This window comes from Bufo gargarizans, chromosome 1 (genome assembly GCF_014858855.1).
Source record: "Bufo gargarizans isolate SCDJY-AF-19 chromosome 1, ASM1485885v1, whole genome shotgun sequence".
Classification (NCBI taxonomy): Eukaryota; Metazoa; Chordata; class Amphibia; order Anura; family Bufonidae; genus Bufo; species Bufo gargarizans.
Window position 1 is genome coordinate 517,118,638 of NC_058080.1, and position 17,015 is coordinate 517,135,652.

A 17,015-nucleotide genomic window follows, 5' to 3' on the forward strand; every position below is an offset into this window, starting at 1 on the left:
ATTTAGTGTCCGTCAAAGCACATTTTTTGTTCTGGGTTGAAGTACAATTCCCAATTTAGCAATTTCATAATTTAGTGGTTTCTGCTATATCAGAGCTATTTGAAATCTATCCCTAAAAGGGTATATAATATTGAAGGTGCACATAGGGTCATTCAGAATAACTTCACACACACGCTTCTGTGCATTTCCAAGTCTAATTCTGTCACTAAATCCATACCGGTGACCCAGCGCCTAAATACTAGGCCTCAAATTTATATCCCGCTAAATCTCTCGTTACCGCTGTACTGTTGTTGCTGGGCAAGATATTTAGTGTCCGTCAAAGCACATTTTTTGTTCTGGGTTGAAGTACAATTCCCAATTTAGCAATTTCATAATTTAGTGGTTCCTGCTATATCAGAGCTATTTGAAATCTATCCCAAAAAGGGTATATAATATTGAAGGTGCACATTGGGTCATTCAGAATAACTTCACACACACCCGCTACTGTGTATTTCCAAGTCTAATTCTGTCACTAAACCCATACCTGTCACCCAGCGCCTAAATACTAGGCCTCAAATTTAAATCCCTCTAAATCTCTCGTTACCGCTGTACTGTTGTTGCTGGGCAAGATATTTAGTGTCCGTCAAAGCACATTTTTTGTTCTGGGTTGAAGTACAATTCCCAATTTAGCAATTTCATAATTTAGTGGTTTCTGCTATATCAGAGCTATTTGAAATCTATCCCTAAAAGGGTATATAATATTGAAGGTGCACATTGGGTCATTCAGAATAACTTCACACACACGCTTCTGTGCATTTCCAAGTCTAATTCTGTCACTAAATCCATACCGGTGACCCAGCGCCTAAATACTAGGCCTCAAATTTAAATCCCTCTAAATCTCTCGTTACCCACCGCTGTACTGTTGTTGCTGGGCAAGATATTTAGTGTCCGTCAAAGCACATTTTTTGTTCTGGGTTGAAGTACAATTCCCAATTTAGCAATTTCATAATTTAGTGGTTTCTGCTATATCAGAGCTATTTGAAATCTATCCCTAAAAGGGTATATAATATTGAAGGTGCACATAGGGTCATTCAGAATAACTTCACACACACCCGCTACTGTGTATTTCCAAGTCTAATTCTGTCACTAAACCCATACCTGTCACCCAGCGCCTAAATACTAGGCCTCAAATTTAAATCCCTCTAAATCTCTCGTTACCGCTGTACTGTTGTTGCTGGGCAAGATATTTAGTGTCCGTCAAAGCACATTTTTTGTTCTGGGTTGAAGTACAATTCCCAATTTAGCAATTTCATAATTTAGTGGTTTCTGCTATATCAGAGCTATTTGAAATCTATCCCTAAAAGGGTATATAATATTGAAGGTGCACATTGGGTCATTCAGAATAACTTCACACACACGCTTCTGTGCATTTCCAAGTCTAATTCTGTCACTAAATCCATACCGGTGACCCAGCGCCTAAATACTAGGCCTCAAATTTAAATCCCTCTAAATCTCTCGTTACCCACCGCTGTACTGTTGTTGCTGGGCAAGATATTTAGTGTCCGTCAAAGCACATTTTTTGTTCTGGGTTGAAGTACAATTCCCAATTTAGCAATTTCATAATTTAGTGGTTTCTGCTATATCAGAGCTATTTGAAATCTATCCCTAAAAGGGTATATAATATTGAAGGTGCACATAGGGTCATTCAGAATAACTTCACACACACGCTTCTGTGCATTTCCAAGTCTAATTCTGTCACTAAATCCATACCGGTGACCCAGCGCCTAAATACTAGGCCTCAAATTTAAATCCCTCTAAATCTCTCGTTACCCACCGCTGTACTGTTGTTGCTGGGCAAGATATTTAGTGTCCGTCAAAGCACATTTTTTGTTCTGGGTTGAAGTACAATTCCCAATTTAGCAATTTCATAATTTAGTGGTTTCTGCTATATCAGAGCTATTTGAAATCTATCCCTAAAAGGGTATATAATATTGAAGGTGCACATAGGGTCATTCAGAATAACTTCACACACACGCTTCTGTGCATTTCCAAGTCTAATTCTGTCACTAAATCCATACCGGTGACCCAGCGCCTAAATACTAGGCCTCAAATTTAAATCCCTCTAAATCTCTCGTTACCCACCGCTGTACTGTTGTTGCTGGGCAAGATATTTAGTGTCCGTCAAAGCACATTTTTTGTTCTGGGTTGAAGTACAATTCCCAATTTAGCAATTTCATAATTTAGTGGTTTCTGCTATATCAGAGCTATTTGAAATCTATCCCTAAAAGGGTATATAATATTGAAGGTGCACATAGGGTCATTCAGAATAACTTCACACACACGCTTCTGTGCATTTCCAAGTCTAATTCTGTCACTAAATCCATACCGGTGACCCAGCGCCTAAATACTAGGCCTCAAATTTATATCCCGCTAAATCTCTCGTTACCGCTGTACTGTTGTTGCTGGGCAAGATATTTAGTGTCCGTCAAAGCACATTTTTTGTTCTGGGTTGAAGTACAATTCCCAATTTAGCAATTTCATAATTTAGTGGTTCCTGCTATATCAGAGCTATTTGAAATCTATCCCAAAAAGGGTATATAATATTGAAGGTGCACATTGGGTCATTCAGAATAACTTCACACACACCCGCTACTGTGTATTTCCAAGTCTAATTCTGTCACTAAACCCATACCTGTCACCCAGCGCCTAAATACTAGGCCTCAAATTTAAATCCCTCTAAATCTCTCGTTACCGCTGTCCTGTTGTAGCTGGGAAAGTTATTTAGTGCCCGTCAAAGCACATTTTTTGTTCTGGGTTGAAGTACAATTCCCAATTTAGCAATTTCATAATTTAGTGGTTCCTGCTATATCAGAGCTATTTGAAATCTATCCCAAAAAGGGTATATAATATTCAAGGTGCACATTGGGTCATTCAGAATAACTTCACACACACGCTTCTGTGCATTTCCAAGTCTAATTCTGTCACTAAATCCATACCGGTCACCCAGCGCCTAAATACTAGGCCTCAAATTTATATCCCGCTGAATTTGAATACAATACATTGGGCCAAATAATATATTTGTTGTTGTGGTGAACCATAACAATGAGAAAAACATCTAGTAAGGGACGCGGACGTGGACATGGTCGTGGTGGTGTTAGTGGACCCTCTGGTGCTGGGAGAGGACGTGGCCGTTCTGCCACATCCACACGTCCTAGTGTACCAACTACCTCAGGTCCCAGTAGCCGCCAGAATTTACAGCGATATATGGTGGGGCCCAATGCCGTTCTAAGGATGGTAAGGCCTGAGCAGGTACAGGCATTAGTCAATTGGGTGGCCGACAGTGGATCCAGCACGTTCACATTATCTCCCACCCAGTCTTCTGCAGAAAGCGCACAGATGGCGCCTGAAAACCAACCCCATCAGTCTGTCACATCACCCCCATGCATACCAGGGAAACTGTCTCAGCCTCAAGTTATGCAGCAGTCTCTTATGCTGTTTGAAGACTCCGCTGGCAGGGTTTCCCAAGGGCATCCACCTAGCCCTTCCCCAGCGGTGAAAGACATAGAATGCACTGACGCACAACCACTTATGTTTCCTGATGATGAGGACATGGGAATACCACCTCAGCATGTCTCTGATGATGACGAAACACAGGTGCCAACTGCTGCGTCTTTCTGCAGTGTGCAGACTGAACAGGAGGTCAGGGATCAAGACTGGGTGGAAGACGATGCAGGGGACGATGAGGTCCTAGACCCCACATGGAATGAAGGTCGTGCCACTGACTTTCACAGTTCGGAGGAAGAGGCAGTGGTGAGACCGAGCCAACAGCGTAGCAAAAGAGGGAGCAGTGGGCAAAAGCAGAACACCCGCCGCCAAGAGACTCCGCCTGCTACTGACCGCCGCCATCTGGGACCGAGCACCCCAAAGGCAGCTTCAAGGAGTTCCCTGGCATGGCACTTCTTCAAACAATGTGCTGACGACAAGACCCGAGTGGTTTGCACGCTGTGCCATCAGAGCCTGAAGCGAGGCATTAACGTTCTGAACCTGAGCACAACCTGCATGACCAGGCACCTGCATGCAAAGCATGAACTGCAGTGGAGTAAACACCTTAAAACCAAGGAAGTCACTCAGGCTCCCCCTGCTACCTCTTCTGCTGCTGCCGCCTCGGCCTATTCTGCTGCTGCCGCCTCGGCCTCTTCCTCCGCCTCTGGAGGAACGTTGGCACCTGCCGCCCAGCAAACAGGGGATGTACCACCAACACCACCACCACCACCTCCGTCACCAAGCGTCTCAACCATGTCACACGCCAGCGTTCAGCTCTCCATCTCACAAACATTTGATAGAAAGCGTAAATTCCCACCTAGCCACCCTCGATCCCTGGCCCTGAATGCCAGCATTTCTAAACTACTGGCCTATGAAATGCTGTCATTTAGGCTGGTGGACACAGACAGCTTCAAACAGCTCATGTCGCTTGCTGTCCCACAGTATGTTGTTCCCAGCCGGCACTACTTCTCCAAGAGAGCCGTGCCTTCCCTGCACAACCAAGTATCCGATAAAATCAAGTGTGCACTGCGCAACGCCATCTGTAGCAAGGTCCACCTAACCACAGATACGTGGACCAGTAAGCACGGCCAGGGACGCTATATCTCCCTAACTGCACACTGGGTAAATGTAGTGGCAGCTGGGCCCCAGGCGGAGAGCTGTTTGGCGCACGTCCTGCCGCCGCCAAGGATCGCAGGGCAACATTCTTTGCCTCCTGTTGCCACCTCCTCCTTCTCGGCTTCCTCCTCCTCTTCTTCCACCTGCTCATCCAGTCAGCCACACACCTTCACCACCAACTTCAGCACAGCCCGGGGTAAACGTCAGCAGGCCATTCTGAAACTCATATGTTTGGGGGACAGGCCCCACACCGCACAGGAGTTGTGGCGGGGTATTGAACAACAGACCGACGAGTGGTTGCTGCCGGTGAGCCTCAAGCCCGGCCTGGTGGTGTGTGATAATGGGCGAAATCTCGTTGCAGCTCTGGGACTAGCCAATTTGACGCACATCCCTTGCTTGGCGCATGTGCTGAATTTGGTGGTGCAGAAGTTCATTCACAACTACCCCGACATGTCAGAGCTGCTGCATAAAGTGCGGGCCGTCTGTTCGCGCTTCCGGCGTTCACATCCTGCCGCTGCTCGCCTGTCTGCGCTACAGCGTAACTTCGGCCTTCCCGCTCACCGCCTCATATGCGACGTGCCCACCAGGTGGAACTCCACCTTGCACATGCTGGACAGACTGTGCGAGCAGCAGCAGGCCATAGTGGAGTTTCAGCTGCAGCACGCACGGGTCAGTCGCACTACAGAACAGCACCACTTCACCACCAATGACTGGGCCTCCATGCGAGACCTGTGTGCCCTGTTGCGCTGTTTCGAGTACTCCACCAACATGGCCAGTGGCGATGACACCGTTATCAGCGTTACAATACCACTTCTATGTCTCCTTGAGAAAACACTTAGGGCGATGATGGAACAGGAGGTGGCCCAGGAGGAGGAGGAGGAGGATGAGGAAGAGGGGTCATTTTTAGCACTTTCAGGCCAGTCTCTTCGAAGTGACTCAGAGGGAGGTTTTTTGCAACAGCAGAGGCCAGGTACAAATGTGGCCAGCCAGGGCCCACTACTGGAGGACGAGGAGGACGAGGATGAGGAGGAGGTGGAGGAGGATGAGGATGAAGCATGGTCATGGCGGGGTGGCACCCAACGCAGCTCGGGTCCATCACTGGTGCGTGGCTGGGGGGAAAGGCAGGACGATGACGATACGCCTCCCACAGAGGACAGCTTGTCCTTACCCCTGGGCAGCCTGGCACACATGAGCGACTACATGCTGCAGTGCCTGCGCAACGACAGCAGAGTTGCCCACATTTTAACCTGTGCGGACTACTGGGTTGCCACCCTGCTGGATCCACGCTACAAAGACAATGTGCCCACCTTACTTCCTGCACTGGAGCGTGATAGGAAGATGCGCGAGTACAAGCGCACGTTGGTAGACGCGCTACTGAGAGCATTCCCAAATGTCACAGGGGAACAAGTGGAAGCCCAAGGCCAAGGCAGAGGAGGAGCAAGAGGTCGCCAAGGCAGCTGTGTCACGGCCAGCTCCTCTGAGGGCAGGGTTAGCATGGCAGAGATGTGGAAAACTTTTGTCAACACGCCACAGCTAACTGCACCACCACCTGATACGCAACGTGTTAGCAGGAGGCAACATTTCACTAACATGGTGGAACAGTACGTGTGCACACCCCTCCACGTACTGACTGATGGTTCGGCCCCATTCAACTTCTGGGTCTCTAAATTGTCCACGTGGCCAGAGCTAGCCTTTTATGCCTTGGAGGTGCTGGCCTGCCCGGCAGCCAGCGTTTTGTCTGAACGTGTATTCAGCACGGCAGGGGGCGTCATTACAGACAAACGCAGCCGCCTGTCTACAGCCAATGTGGACAAGCTGACGTTCATAAAAATGAACCAGGCATGGATCCCACAGGACCTGTCCGTCCCTTGTCCAGATTAGACATTAACTACCTCCCCATAACCATATATTATTGGACTCCAGGGCACTTCCTCATTCAATCCTATTTTTATTTTCATTTTACCATTATATTGCGATGCTACCCAAAGTTGAATGAACCTCTCCTCTGCCTGTGTGCTAGGCCTAAATATATGCCAATGGACTGTTGCAGTGGTGGCTGACATGAAGCCTGATTCTCTGCTATGACATGCAGACTAATTCTCTGCTGACATGAAGCCAGATTGTCTGTTACGGGACCTCTCTCCTCTGCCTGGGTGCTGGGCCTAAATTTATGACAATGGACTGTTGCAGTGGTGGCTGACGTGAAGCCTGATTCTCTGCTATGACATGCAGACTGATTCTCTGCTGACATGAAGCCAGATCCTCTGTTACGGGACCTCTCTCCTCTGCCTGGGTGCTGGGCCTAAATTTATGACAATGGACTGTTGCAGTGGTGGCTGACGTGAAGCCTGATTCTCTGCTATGACATGCAGACTGATTCTCTGCTGACATGAAGCCAGATCCTCTTTTACGGGACCTCTCTCCTCTGCCTGGGTGCTGGGCCTAAATTTATGACAATGGACTGTTGCAGTGGTGGCTGACGTGAAGCCTGATTCTCTGCTATGACATGCAGACTGATTCTCTGCTGACATGAAGCCAGATCCTCTTTTACGGGACCTCTCTCCTCTGCCTGGGTGCTGGGCCTAAATTTATGACAATGGACTGTTGCAGTGGTGGCTGACGTGAAGCCTCATTCTCTGCTATGACATGCAGACTGATTCTCTGCTGACATGAAGCCAGATCCTCTGTTACGGGACCTCTCTCCTCTGCCTGGGTGCTGGGCCTGAATATATGCCAATGGACTGTTGCAGTGGTGGGTGACGTGAAGCCTCATTCTCTGCTATGACATGCAGACTAATTCTCTGCTGACATGAAGCCAGATTGTCTGTTACGGGACCTCTCTCCTCTGCCTGTGTGTGTGCTGGGCCTAAATATATGCCAATGGACTGTTGCAGTGGTGGCTGACGTGAAGCCTCATTCTCTGCTATGACATGCAGACTGATTCTCTGCTGACATGAAGCCAGATCCTCTGTTACGGGACCTCTCTCCTCTGCCTGGGTGCTGGGCCTAAATTTATGACAATGGACTGTTGCAGTGGTGGCTGACGTGAAGCCTGATTCTCTGCTATGACATGCAGACTGATTCTCTGCTGTCATGAAGCCAGATTGTCTGTTACGGGACCTTTCTCCTCTACCTGGGTTCTGGGCCTAAATTTATGAAAATTGACTCTTACAGTGGTGGGTGACGTGAAGCCTGATTCTCTGCTATGATATGAAGACTGATTCTCTGCTGACATGAAGCCAGATTGTCTGTTACGGGACCTTTCTCCTCTGCCTGGGTTCTGGGCCTAAATTTATGAAAATTGACTCTTACAGTGGTGGGTGACGTGAAGCCTGATTCTCTGCTATGATATGAAGACTGATTCTCTGCTGACATGAAGCCAGATTGTCTGTTACGGGACCTTTCTCCTCTGCCTGGGTTCTGGGCCTAAATTTATGAAAATTGACTCTTACAGTGGTGGGTGACGTGAAGCCTGATTCTCTGCTATGATATGAAGACTGATTCTCTGCTGACATGAAGCCAGATTCTCTGTTACGGGACCTCTCTCCTCTGCCTGGGTGCTGGGCCTAAATTTATGACAATGGACTGTTGCAGTGGTGGCTGACGTGAAGCCTGATTCTCTGCTATGACATGCAGACTGATTCTCTGCTGACATGAAGCCAGATTCTCTGTTACGGGACCTCTCTCCTCTGCCTGTGTGTGTGCTGGGCCTAAATATATGCCAATGGACTGTTGCAGTGGTGGCTGACGTGAAGCCTCATTCTCTGCTATGACATGCAGACTAATTCTCTGCTGACATGAAGACAGATTCTCTGTTACGGGACCTCTCTCCTCTGCCTGGGTGCCGGGGCCTAAATATCTGAGAATGGACTGTTCCAGTGGTGGGTGACGGGAAGCCAGATTCTCTGCTATGGAACCTCTCTCCAATTGATTTTGGTTAATTTTTATTTATTTAATTTTTATTTTAATTCATTTCCCTATCCACATTTGTTTGCAGGGGATTTACCTACATGTTGCTGCCTTTTGCAGCCCTCTAGCTCTTTCCTGGGCTGTTTTACAGCCTTTTTAGTGCCGAAAAGTTCGGGTCCCCATTGACTTCAATGGGGTTCGGGTTCGGGACGAAGTTCGGATCGGGTTCGGATCCCGAACCCGAACATTTCCGGGATGTTCGGCCGAACTTCTCGAACCCGAACATCCAGGTGTTCGCTCAACTCTACTTGCTACCTGTTTGGCGTGAAAACAGGTTGGTGCTGCTATGGTCAAGGACTCTTTGAGGCAGAATTGCCGCATGGTGTGAATTTCCACCAACACCGCAAGGTGACTTTTTGTTTGATTATGACTGCTTGTTTTGTCACTTGCCTAAAGTGTGAATAAAACACTGAACTGTTTGGTCTAAATAACTTGTTGCCTCTATACTGCGTCCGCTAATCCTGTCTACCAGAGCGAAACCCCACTATATATATATATATATATATATATATATAGTTCCTTTTAAAGACTCCCCTGCAGGTACTTGTCAGCGTGCCTCCTGGGAAGGGAAGCCATCCGGGTAACTGGACATATGTGTCCAGTTGCAGCCAGTTGCGGGTACATCAGAGGCAGAGGATCAAAGAGATCCTCTGCCTGGTAGAAACAGCTGGACACCTCCATTATGCAGCACCTGAGATATGCGTGTACTTCAGAGGCAGAAGGATCAAAGAGATCCACTGCCTGGAGGCGAGAACGTGAGCTGGCTCGGTGACATCATGTCACCGCTCCAGCCCTCGTGCACTGCCAGCAGGTTTGCTCGTATGTCTGCAGAGGAGTGCGCCCCGCCAGGTTTAAGTAACCCGGCAGTGGAGTGCTCATCAGTCCAGCTGAGTGCCCCTGCCGAGAATCATCCCCTAGAGAACAAGCAATCCCCAGGGACAATGAGCAAGAAGCAAGATCATCCTGCTAGAGGATGAGCCTTAATTCCCTGGAGGACTGGCTAAGTACCCCTAGACAACGAGCATTATACTAACCCTTTCCCTGCAATAAGCCCTACATCATTATATATATTAACCCTCTCCCTGTCTGATCACATTGCCCTGCCCTTAACCCTTTTACATTAAGGGTAATCCATTAAACTTTTCCCTGCCAGATTCATTGCTACGGTGACCCTGTCCTTCCCTTATCTAGGGACAGTTAGTGCTAGGTGGGGGAGGGACCACTAGTGTGTGTGTGTGTGTTTACATTGGGTGGGAGTATTGGAATTTAGAGGGTGTTGTGGGTTTTCATAGTGTGCATTGTTATAGTTCTGTAGCGTTGAAATGTGTGTATATATATATATATATTTATTTATAGTTACATGTATAAATATATATATATATGTATGTATTCGTATCACAAGAATTGTGACTGTAGACTTTGTAGTATTTAATAAATACATTTTATTAGAATTCACGGTACAGAGTCTAAAAGGGGTGGTCCGGGTTCAGAGCTGAACCCGGACATACCCATATTTTCACCCAGGCAGCCCCCTGACAAGAGTATCGGAACATTTCATGCTCCAATGCTCTCCTTTGCCCTGCACTGAATTGTGCAGGGCAAAGGCATTTTCAGGAGATCCGGTGACGTACCGGACTCTCCTTAGGGCTGCCAGGCGGATACTTCCACCCAGCAGTGAGCCCGGTGACGTCCCTGGCACTGATGGGCGGGCTTTAGCACTAAAGCCGTCCCATCAGAGTTGGTGACGTCGCCAAACACACTGCGGGCAGAAGCTTCCGCCCAACAGTGTATTATTGTAAATAAAAAAAAACCTTGCCCAGGGCGCGATCCAAGGGACATGATATGCTCTGATGCTAACATCAGGGGGGATGTCTGGGTGAAAATATGGGTATGTAGGGACAACCCCTTTAAGTATAGCCATAATACTAGCACGCACGGTAGGATAGTAAAGGAACAAGATGTTAAACAGAGAGGCGGAGTCAGAAGCCTCCATTTTCCTTTCACAGCCACTACTTATCTTACACATTGCCTGACAGCCCTAATATTATGCATTCTTCTTCTATGAACACATAAATGCACAGCAGATATGAAATATGTTACAATAAGTGAAATGTAATTCATAGACATGGATCTGGATGAGAAACAAATATATATGGTGGTAGAGATAAATAGAGACACCCCAAACATTTGCAGACCAGTAAAAACATTTGCAGACCATATAGAAACCATTTTGTATTGCAAACACTTACCTGTTTGAGGGATCCTGGAGTCCATACTAGTTTATAAACCATGTATACTGGAATCCAGATAAAGGATGATGCCCCAATTAGGTAACCAACTGATATTGTCCATTCAGGATATTTATAATCAAATAGCATCAGAGGTGGTTGATCCATAAATGAGCTTACTATGATAAACTAGAGGGATAGGAAACAGATATGAACATACAGTGCACCAATATATGTCAGCAAATGAGTTTTGTGTGATATGTAGATTTTACCATATGATATATATAATATTTTTTTCCCCTCTGGGTCAATATAATTACACCAAAAACACTTAAAAACAAAAAATTGGAGCTTTATAAAGGATGTTTTTGCCAATGAGGTATAGTTTTTATTGATACTATTCTAGCGTACATAAGTCTTTGATTGGTGGTGAAGCTTTTTCTTCCATTAAGGGCTCGTTCACACGAACGTGTGAAGCCCGTTGACATATTGCAGACCGCATTTGCGGATCCACAATACACGGCACCATTCCTTGGCCTTTCCGCATCACGGATGTAAATCTATTCATTTCAATGGGTTCGCAAATCCGAGGATGCGGAACGGAACACTACGGAAGCACTATGGAGTGCTTTCTGGGGTTCCGTTCCGTGCTTCCGCAGCACAAAAAGATAGAGCAAGTTCTATCTTTTTGCAGAACGAAGGATCGCGGACCCATTCTAGTGAATGGGTCTGCGATCCCCATGCGCCTGCCCCATGGACAGTGCCCATGCATTGCGGACCGCAATTTGCGGTCCACAGCATGGGCACAGGCTTCACATGTTCATGTGAACGAGCCCTAACGCTATATTTTCCTACAGTGAACATGTGGTAATGTTAAATTTTATTTACATATTTTAGTCCCACACAGGGCTTTGGACATGAGATTTATTGCAGTGTATTCAGCTTCTCGTTTTACACTGACAAGCAACACCACAATTTAGCAGATTGGACCCATATACTACTTTGGGGCCCCAAAAGATATACTGTGCTGTCCGCATCTTTTCTTCCATTCCATGGCCCCGCAAAACAAATAATACATGTCCTATACAAATCGGGACGTAGCCCCATTGAAGTCTATGGGTCCACAAAAAATGCAGACTGCAATCCGTTTTTGGCGGACATGTCGAACTGACTGCAAAAAAAAACGGATCCGCATTTTTGCAGACCGCAAAAAGATACGGCTGTCTGAATGAGCCCTTAGACCATGTCTCTGGCAAGGACAAATAGACTCCTGTACATGGCAGAGATGGAGGTTATTGCTACACCTCCTGCTGTCACCTCAACCACCGACACCCCACATTTGGTAAAGGGCAGTGGAGAAGGAAGCTCCCTTCCTCTGAAACTACCTAGTTGCTGTAGCTGCTATTGACCATGGGATCTAGAGGGTTAAATGGCTGTGATCGGAGGTTTCTCTTCCAGCTTCTATAGAGGCTGTAATATAACATAAGCAAGTGATAAATGTGCCACTGCTAGAACTCCTGCCCATGACTAGAACAGGGATCCTAAGTTCCGCATTTCTCCACATCACATTTCCTACATTTTCTTGTATTTAATTTTCGCAGTGTTCGGCTAACATACTGAAAGTCTGTGAGGAGGGGTTTAAATGGAACAGCAGGTAAGTATACATATTTCTGTTTCAAAGTCAATAGGGCTGAGCGGAACAGTGGATTGGTGGGTCCCCATCATCATACATTTATCACCTATCTTGTGGCCATCTATTGACAAATATGCTGTCATTGCTTGAAGATCACTCTTTACCAGTAAGCCACATATAACAAGCTGGGCTGGGACTCCTTTGTGTCAGTAATATGTGTATACGGGCATATGTTTTTGTGACTTCAACAACCCCTATAGAAGTAAGACCCGAAAGTGATGTCTTAGGGTACTTTCACACTAGCGTTTTTGTTTTCCGGTATTGAGTTCCGTCACAGAAGCTCAATACCGGAAAAAAAACTGATCAGTTTTATCCTAATGCATTCTGAATAGAGAGTCATCCGTTCAGGATGCATCAGTTCAGTCCCTCTTATGTTTTTGGGATGGAGAAAATACCGCAGCATGCTGCAGTTTTCACTCCGGCCAAAAATACTGAACACTTGCCGAAATGCCCGATCCAGCATTAATTTACATTGAAGTGTATTAGTGCTGGATCCGGCATTAAGTGTTCCGGCAAAACGGAACCGGCTTTCCGGTCTGCGCATGCGCAGACCTTTAAAAATGAAGTATTATTTTGTCTTTAATGTCAATCACTGTCATTTTAATGGAATTATACTTACAGCCAGAAATGCAGGACTGATTGCTACCCAGCAAACTCTCCAGTATATCCCCGGAGTAAAGCCTAGCATGGCCTTCACGTCATTGCAGAACCTTTGTATTCCTGTGAATTGAGTACACATTATTTTAAACTGTGGCCCTAAAAGATTGGTGGAATTATCTCTGGACATTTGTGTACAATTAGCTTGTGTCATTTAACCCTAAAGCTACCTGAGTAGTCTTCTGCTGTCAATTTGAAGACAATTGTATTCTGCAAGTTGCAGTAAAATCTTTTGACGGAAAAAAGCTAAAAACAGCAATGGCTACCATTAAGGCTCCCATAATATGATACAACCTTCCCAGGCTGTTGAATTACAAATCAGTGTAGTTATGCAGTGATATACCCCTTGCCCCATATGGTTATGGCATTGTTAAAAGTGTTATCCCATGACTTATGTAAAAAATTCAAATCAGACATCATATAGTACATGACAACCTCTTTCTGACAAATCTAGAACCAGCCCTGTACCTCCTATGGATCCAGAGATCTCCCCATTCATTGCTCTTCTAGATTTATATTAAGCTGACAGCTCAAGGGGGAAGGTTGTCCTATCTGCTGCAGCTAAGGGGGCGTGCCTCAGCTCTCCCTATCACAGCTCAGGGGGCGTGTCTCAGCTCTCCCTATCACAGCTCAGGAGGCAGATGAAGGATGAAACTGAGCATGTGCGGCCATCTCAGTGAGCAGGACAAAGAAATAAGAAAGAACAAACAGCAGATGGCGCTATACAGATAGATTTTACTGAATAACTCAGTGGCTATGCTATATTACATTCAAATATAAAAGAGCTCAGATTCAGGTGCTGGTTTTAAAAACTTAGAATATTTTTTGTGGGACAACCTCTTTAGTTGCCATAAGAAGTTATTATTCAGTGTTCCCACATACCTATGTAAGAAATAGTTAAATAAAACTTTTAACTTGACAGAAGACAATTTCACACTGGCATAGCTGGAAACAGCCGGAGCGGCGCTAGGCCCTATTGACTATAAAGGGACCCAACAGGGATACGGCCTTTTCTTTGGGGTGAGTGCCAGGATTCAGACGGACAAAAACGATGCTGATGACATTTTTTGTCCAACTGAATCACGGCACTCATGCTGGAAACATGCTGGATCCCCGCCAGGTCCCATTATGGCGAATGGGCTCCGGCAGGGAAAGGAAGTACCCGGCTATGCCGGATACAACGAACTCTGGCGGGCTGTTCCTCTGCCGGATGGTTTCTAACCCCAGTGTGAAACCATCTAGCCCTTCTAACATGTCTGCCTTAATAAATACTTAAATTACACATACAAAGGCTTCAGCACTGTTACTCCATATGGTGTATACAAGTATTTACTAATACAGACATGTCAGGAGAGATGATGAGCACTATTTCACAAAGTTTATATTCGTTTTAGGGGAAATTACTCTTACAGAATGTCATTGACAGCAGCCCATGCTCAAACATTGTACAACAGAATAATGAAACATAAGACACATATGCAGTAAATGCCATTTGTCTTACCATAGAACCAAGACACAGCGATTGCTTCTAAGAATACAACTGCAATGATAGAACAGCCAGCCCCAAATTCCTCCAGAAGCTTCACAACATATGCTCCTCCCTAATAAAATATGACAGTTGCAAACTATTAACCGTAATACAGGCATAATAGACTTAGGGCCGCTTCACACGAGCGGATGCCGTGCGTGGCATCCGCTCCGTGAAAGAGTGCCAAGACCCGCTGCAGACTGCAGAGGCACGGAGCAGTAACATGACTGTTAATGCTCCGTGCCTCTCTGTGATCTCTTTACTTCGAAATCACAGTGACAACTGTGATTTCGTAGTAAAGAGATCACAGAGAGGCACGGAGCATTAACAGTCAAGTTACTGCTCCGTGCCTCTGCAGTCTGCAGCGGGTCTTGGCACTCTTTCACGGAGCGGATGCCACGCACGGCATCCGCTCGTGTGAAGCGGCCCTTAGGCTACTTTCACACTGGTGTTTACTCGTTCCGGCAGGAGAACAGCCTGCTGGATCCACACTACAGTGTGCACACGTGTGCTGCTGGAAGTCTGCCCGGCCCCATTCACTATAATGGGGAGCGGCGTAGATCCAGCCGCAGCACGGCAAATATGCTAAGAGGCGGCTGGACAAATACCGCTGCTCACAGAGGTTTTTGTCCGGCTTCCTCTCCGCATATTTGCCATGCTTCGGCCAGATCTACGCTGCTCCCTATCATAGTTAATGGGGCCAGGCGAGCTTCCGGCAGCACACAGTTGTACACTGTAGTACAGATCTGGCAGGCTGTTTCCCTGCCGGAATGAGTAAACACCAGTGTGAAACAGGCCTTAAAAAATAAACTTATAAGAACAGAAACTCTGAAAACTGGAGGAGAAAGATGCAGAAAGAATAAGAAAAGCTTTGTAACCTATGATGAGCAGCAATAAGGGCTCCATTCACACTGCGGATTTTGATACTTTTTTTCACTTTCAGACTGCAGACCCGCTCATGGCTTAGGGTACTTTCACACTAGCGTTTTACTTTTCCGTCACTGAGTTCCGTCACAGGGGCTCAATACCGGAAAATATCCCCATGCATTCTGAATGGAAAGCAATCCGTTCAGGATGCATCAGGATGTCTTCAGTTCAGTCTTTTCAGGATGGAGATAATACCCCAGCATGCTACGGTTTTATCTCCGGCCAACAAAACTGAACACTTGCCTGAATGCCGGATCCGTCATTTTTTTTCATAGGAATGTATTAGTTCCGGATCCGGCATTCAAAATACCGTAATATCGGACCCGTTCTTCCCATCTGCGCATTCACAGACCTTTAACAATGTGAAAAAAAAAAATACCGGATCCGTTTTGCTGGATGACACTGGAAAAACAGATCCGGTATTGCAATGCATTTTTCTGACACGTGTTTGCATGCAGTTTGCCTTATCAGGCAGGCAGTTCAGGCAACGGAACTGCCTGCCGGAATCAAACAACGTAAGTGTGAAAGTACCCTAAAGGCTCCACTGAATTGAGCTAAACCGCAAGCAGACATCCGCTGTGGCTCCAAATGCCGGCTATCAAGAGGAACATGTCTTTTCTATGCGCAGTCCTGGATTTAGACCGCTGACCTGCAAACTGCAGCACTGCAATTGAAAACAATTGGCGGCAGACACTACATGTGGTCGTGTGAATGGGTTTATCAGAGCAACTGAATGTGCTTAATATATTCAGTAGCATTATACTGTATGACTGCAGTACTGGAGTGATGACAGTTTGATCGATTTCCCATCCTACCTGAGTTAAAGTGCTGAGTGATCCAGTAAAGCAGACTGTGACCAAGCCAAGGACAAACAGCTCTCTTCTCTTACCCAAAATGTCTGGATATTCATCCATGATTGCAGTTATAACAGCTTCAAGGCCTCCAAACTAACAATGTGATAGAAAATATGCAAAAGGTTTAAACAGTTTTGATCTGTGGGGGGTCTGGATATGGTGAGCCCCACAGATTAATGCAATGAAAGGACAGAAGTGGTTTTCACCATAACCCGTAAGCTCCTGTGGCAATTGCGTGTCTGACGATCTATTCCATACCAGCTCCTACCATACTTTGAGGGACATTTATCAAGACTGGTGTACCCATACGCCAGTCTTGATCTCCCTGGTGTGATCATCTTGCACTGGCGTGAACTCCCTGCCATGGCGCCTAATTTATTAAGTGACAGATTAATATATTAGGAGCATCTCTGCCCTGCTGTGCGCCAGAAACTGAAGTCTATGCCAGCTACAGTCATTCTTTGTGCAAACTGCATCAGAATTCTGGCTTGTTTTAATTAGTAAATTCACCCCACCGCTGA

At 46.2% G+C, this 17,015-nt stretch overlaps 1 protein-coding gene across 1 annotated transcript in view; it reads right to left on the reverse strand.

Moving 5' to 3' along the window:
• LOC122933776 (sodium-dependent serotonin transporter-like) overlaps positions 1 to 17,015 on the reverse strand; it is a 112,797-nt gene that overhangs the window by 5,181 nt on the left and 90,601 nt on the right. Inside the window, exons 9-12 of the mRNA XM_044288787.1 lie at positions 16,456 to 16,587; positions 14,687 to 14,786; positions 13,148 to 13,248; positions 10,857 to 11,024 (exon numbers count right to left, since the gene is read on the reverse strand). Of these exons, the coding sequence (XP_044144722.1) occupies positions 10,857 to 11,024; positions 13,148 to 13,248; positions 14,687 to 14,786; positions 16,456 to 16,587 (501 nt within the window). The remainder of the gene's footprint in view (positions 1 to 10,856; positions 11,025 to 13,147; positions 13,249 to 14,686; positions 14,787 to 16,455; positions 16,588 to 17,015) is intronic.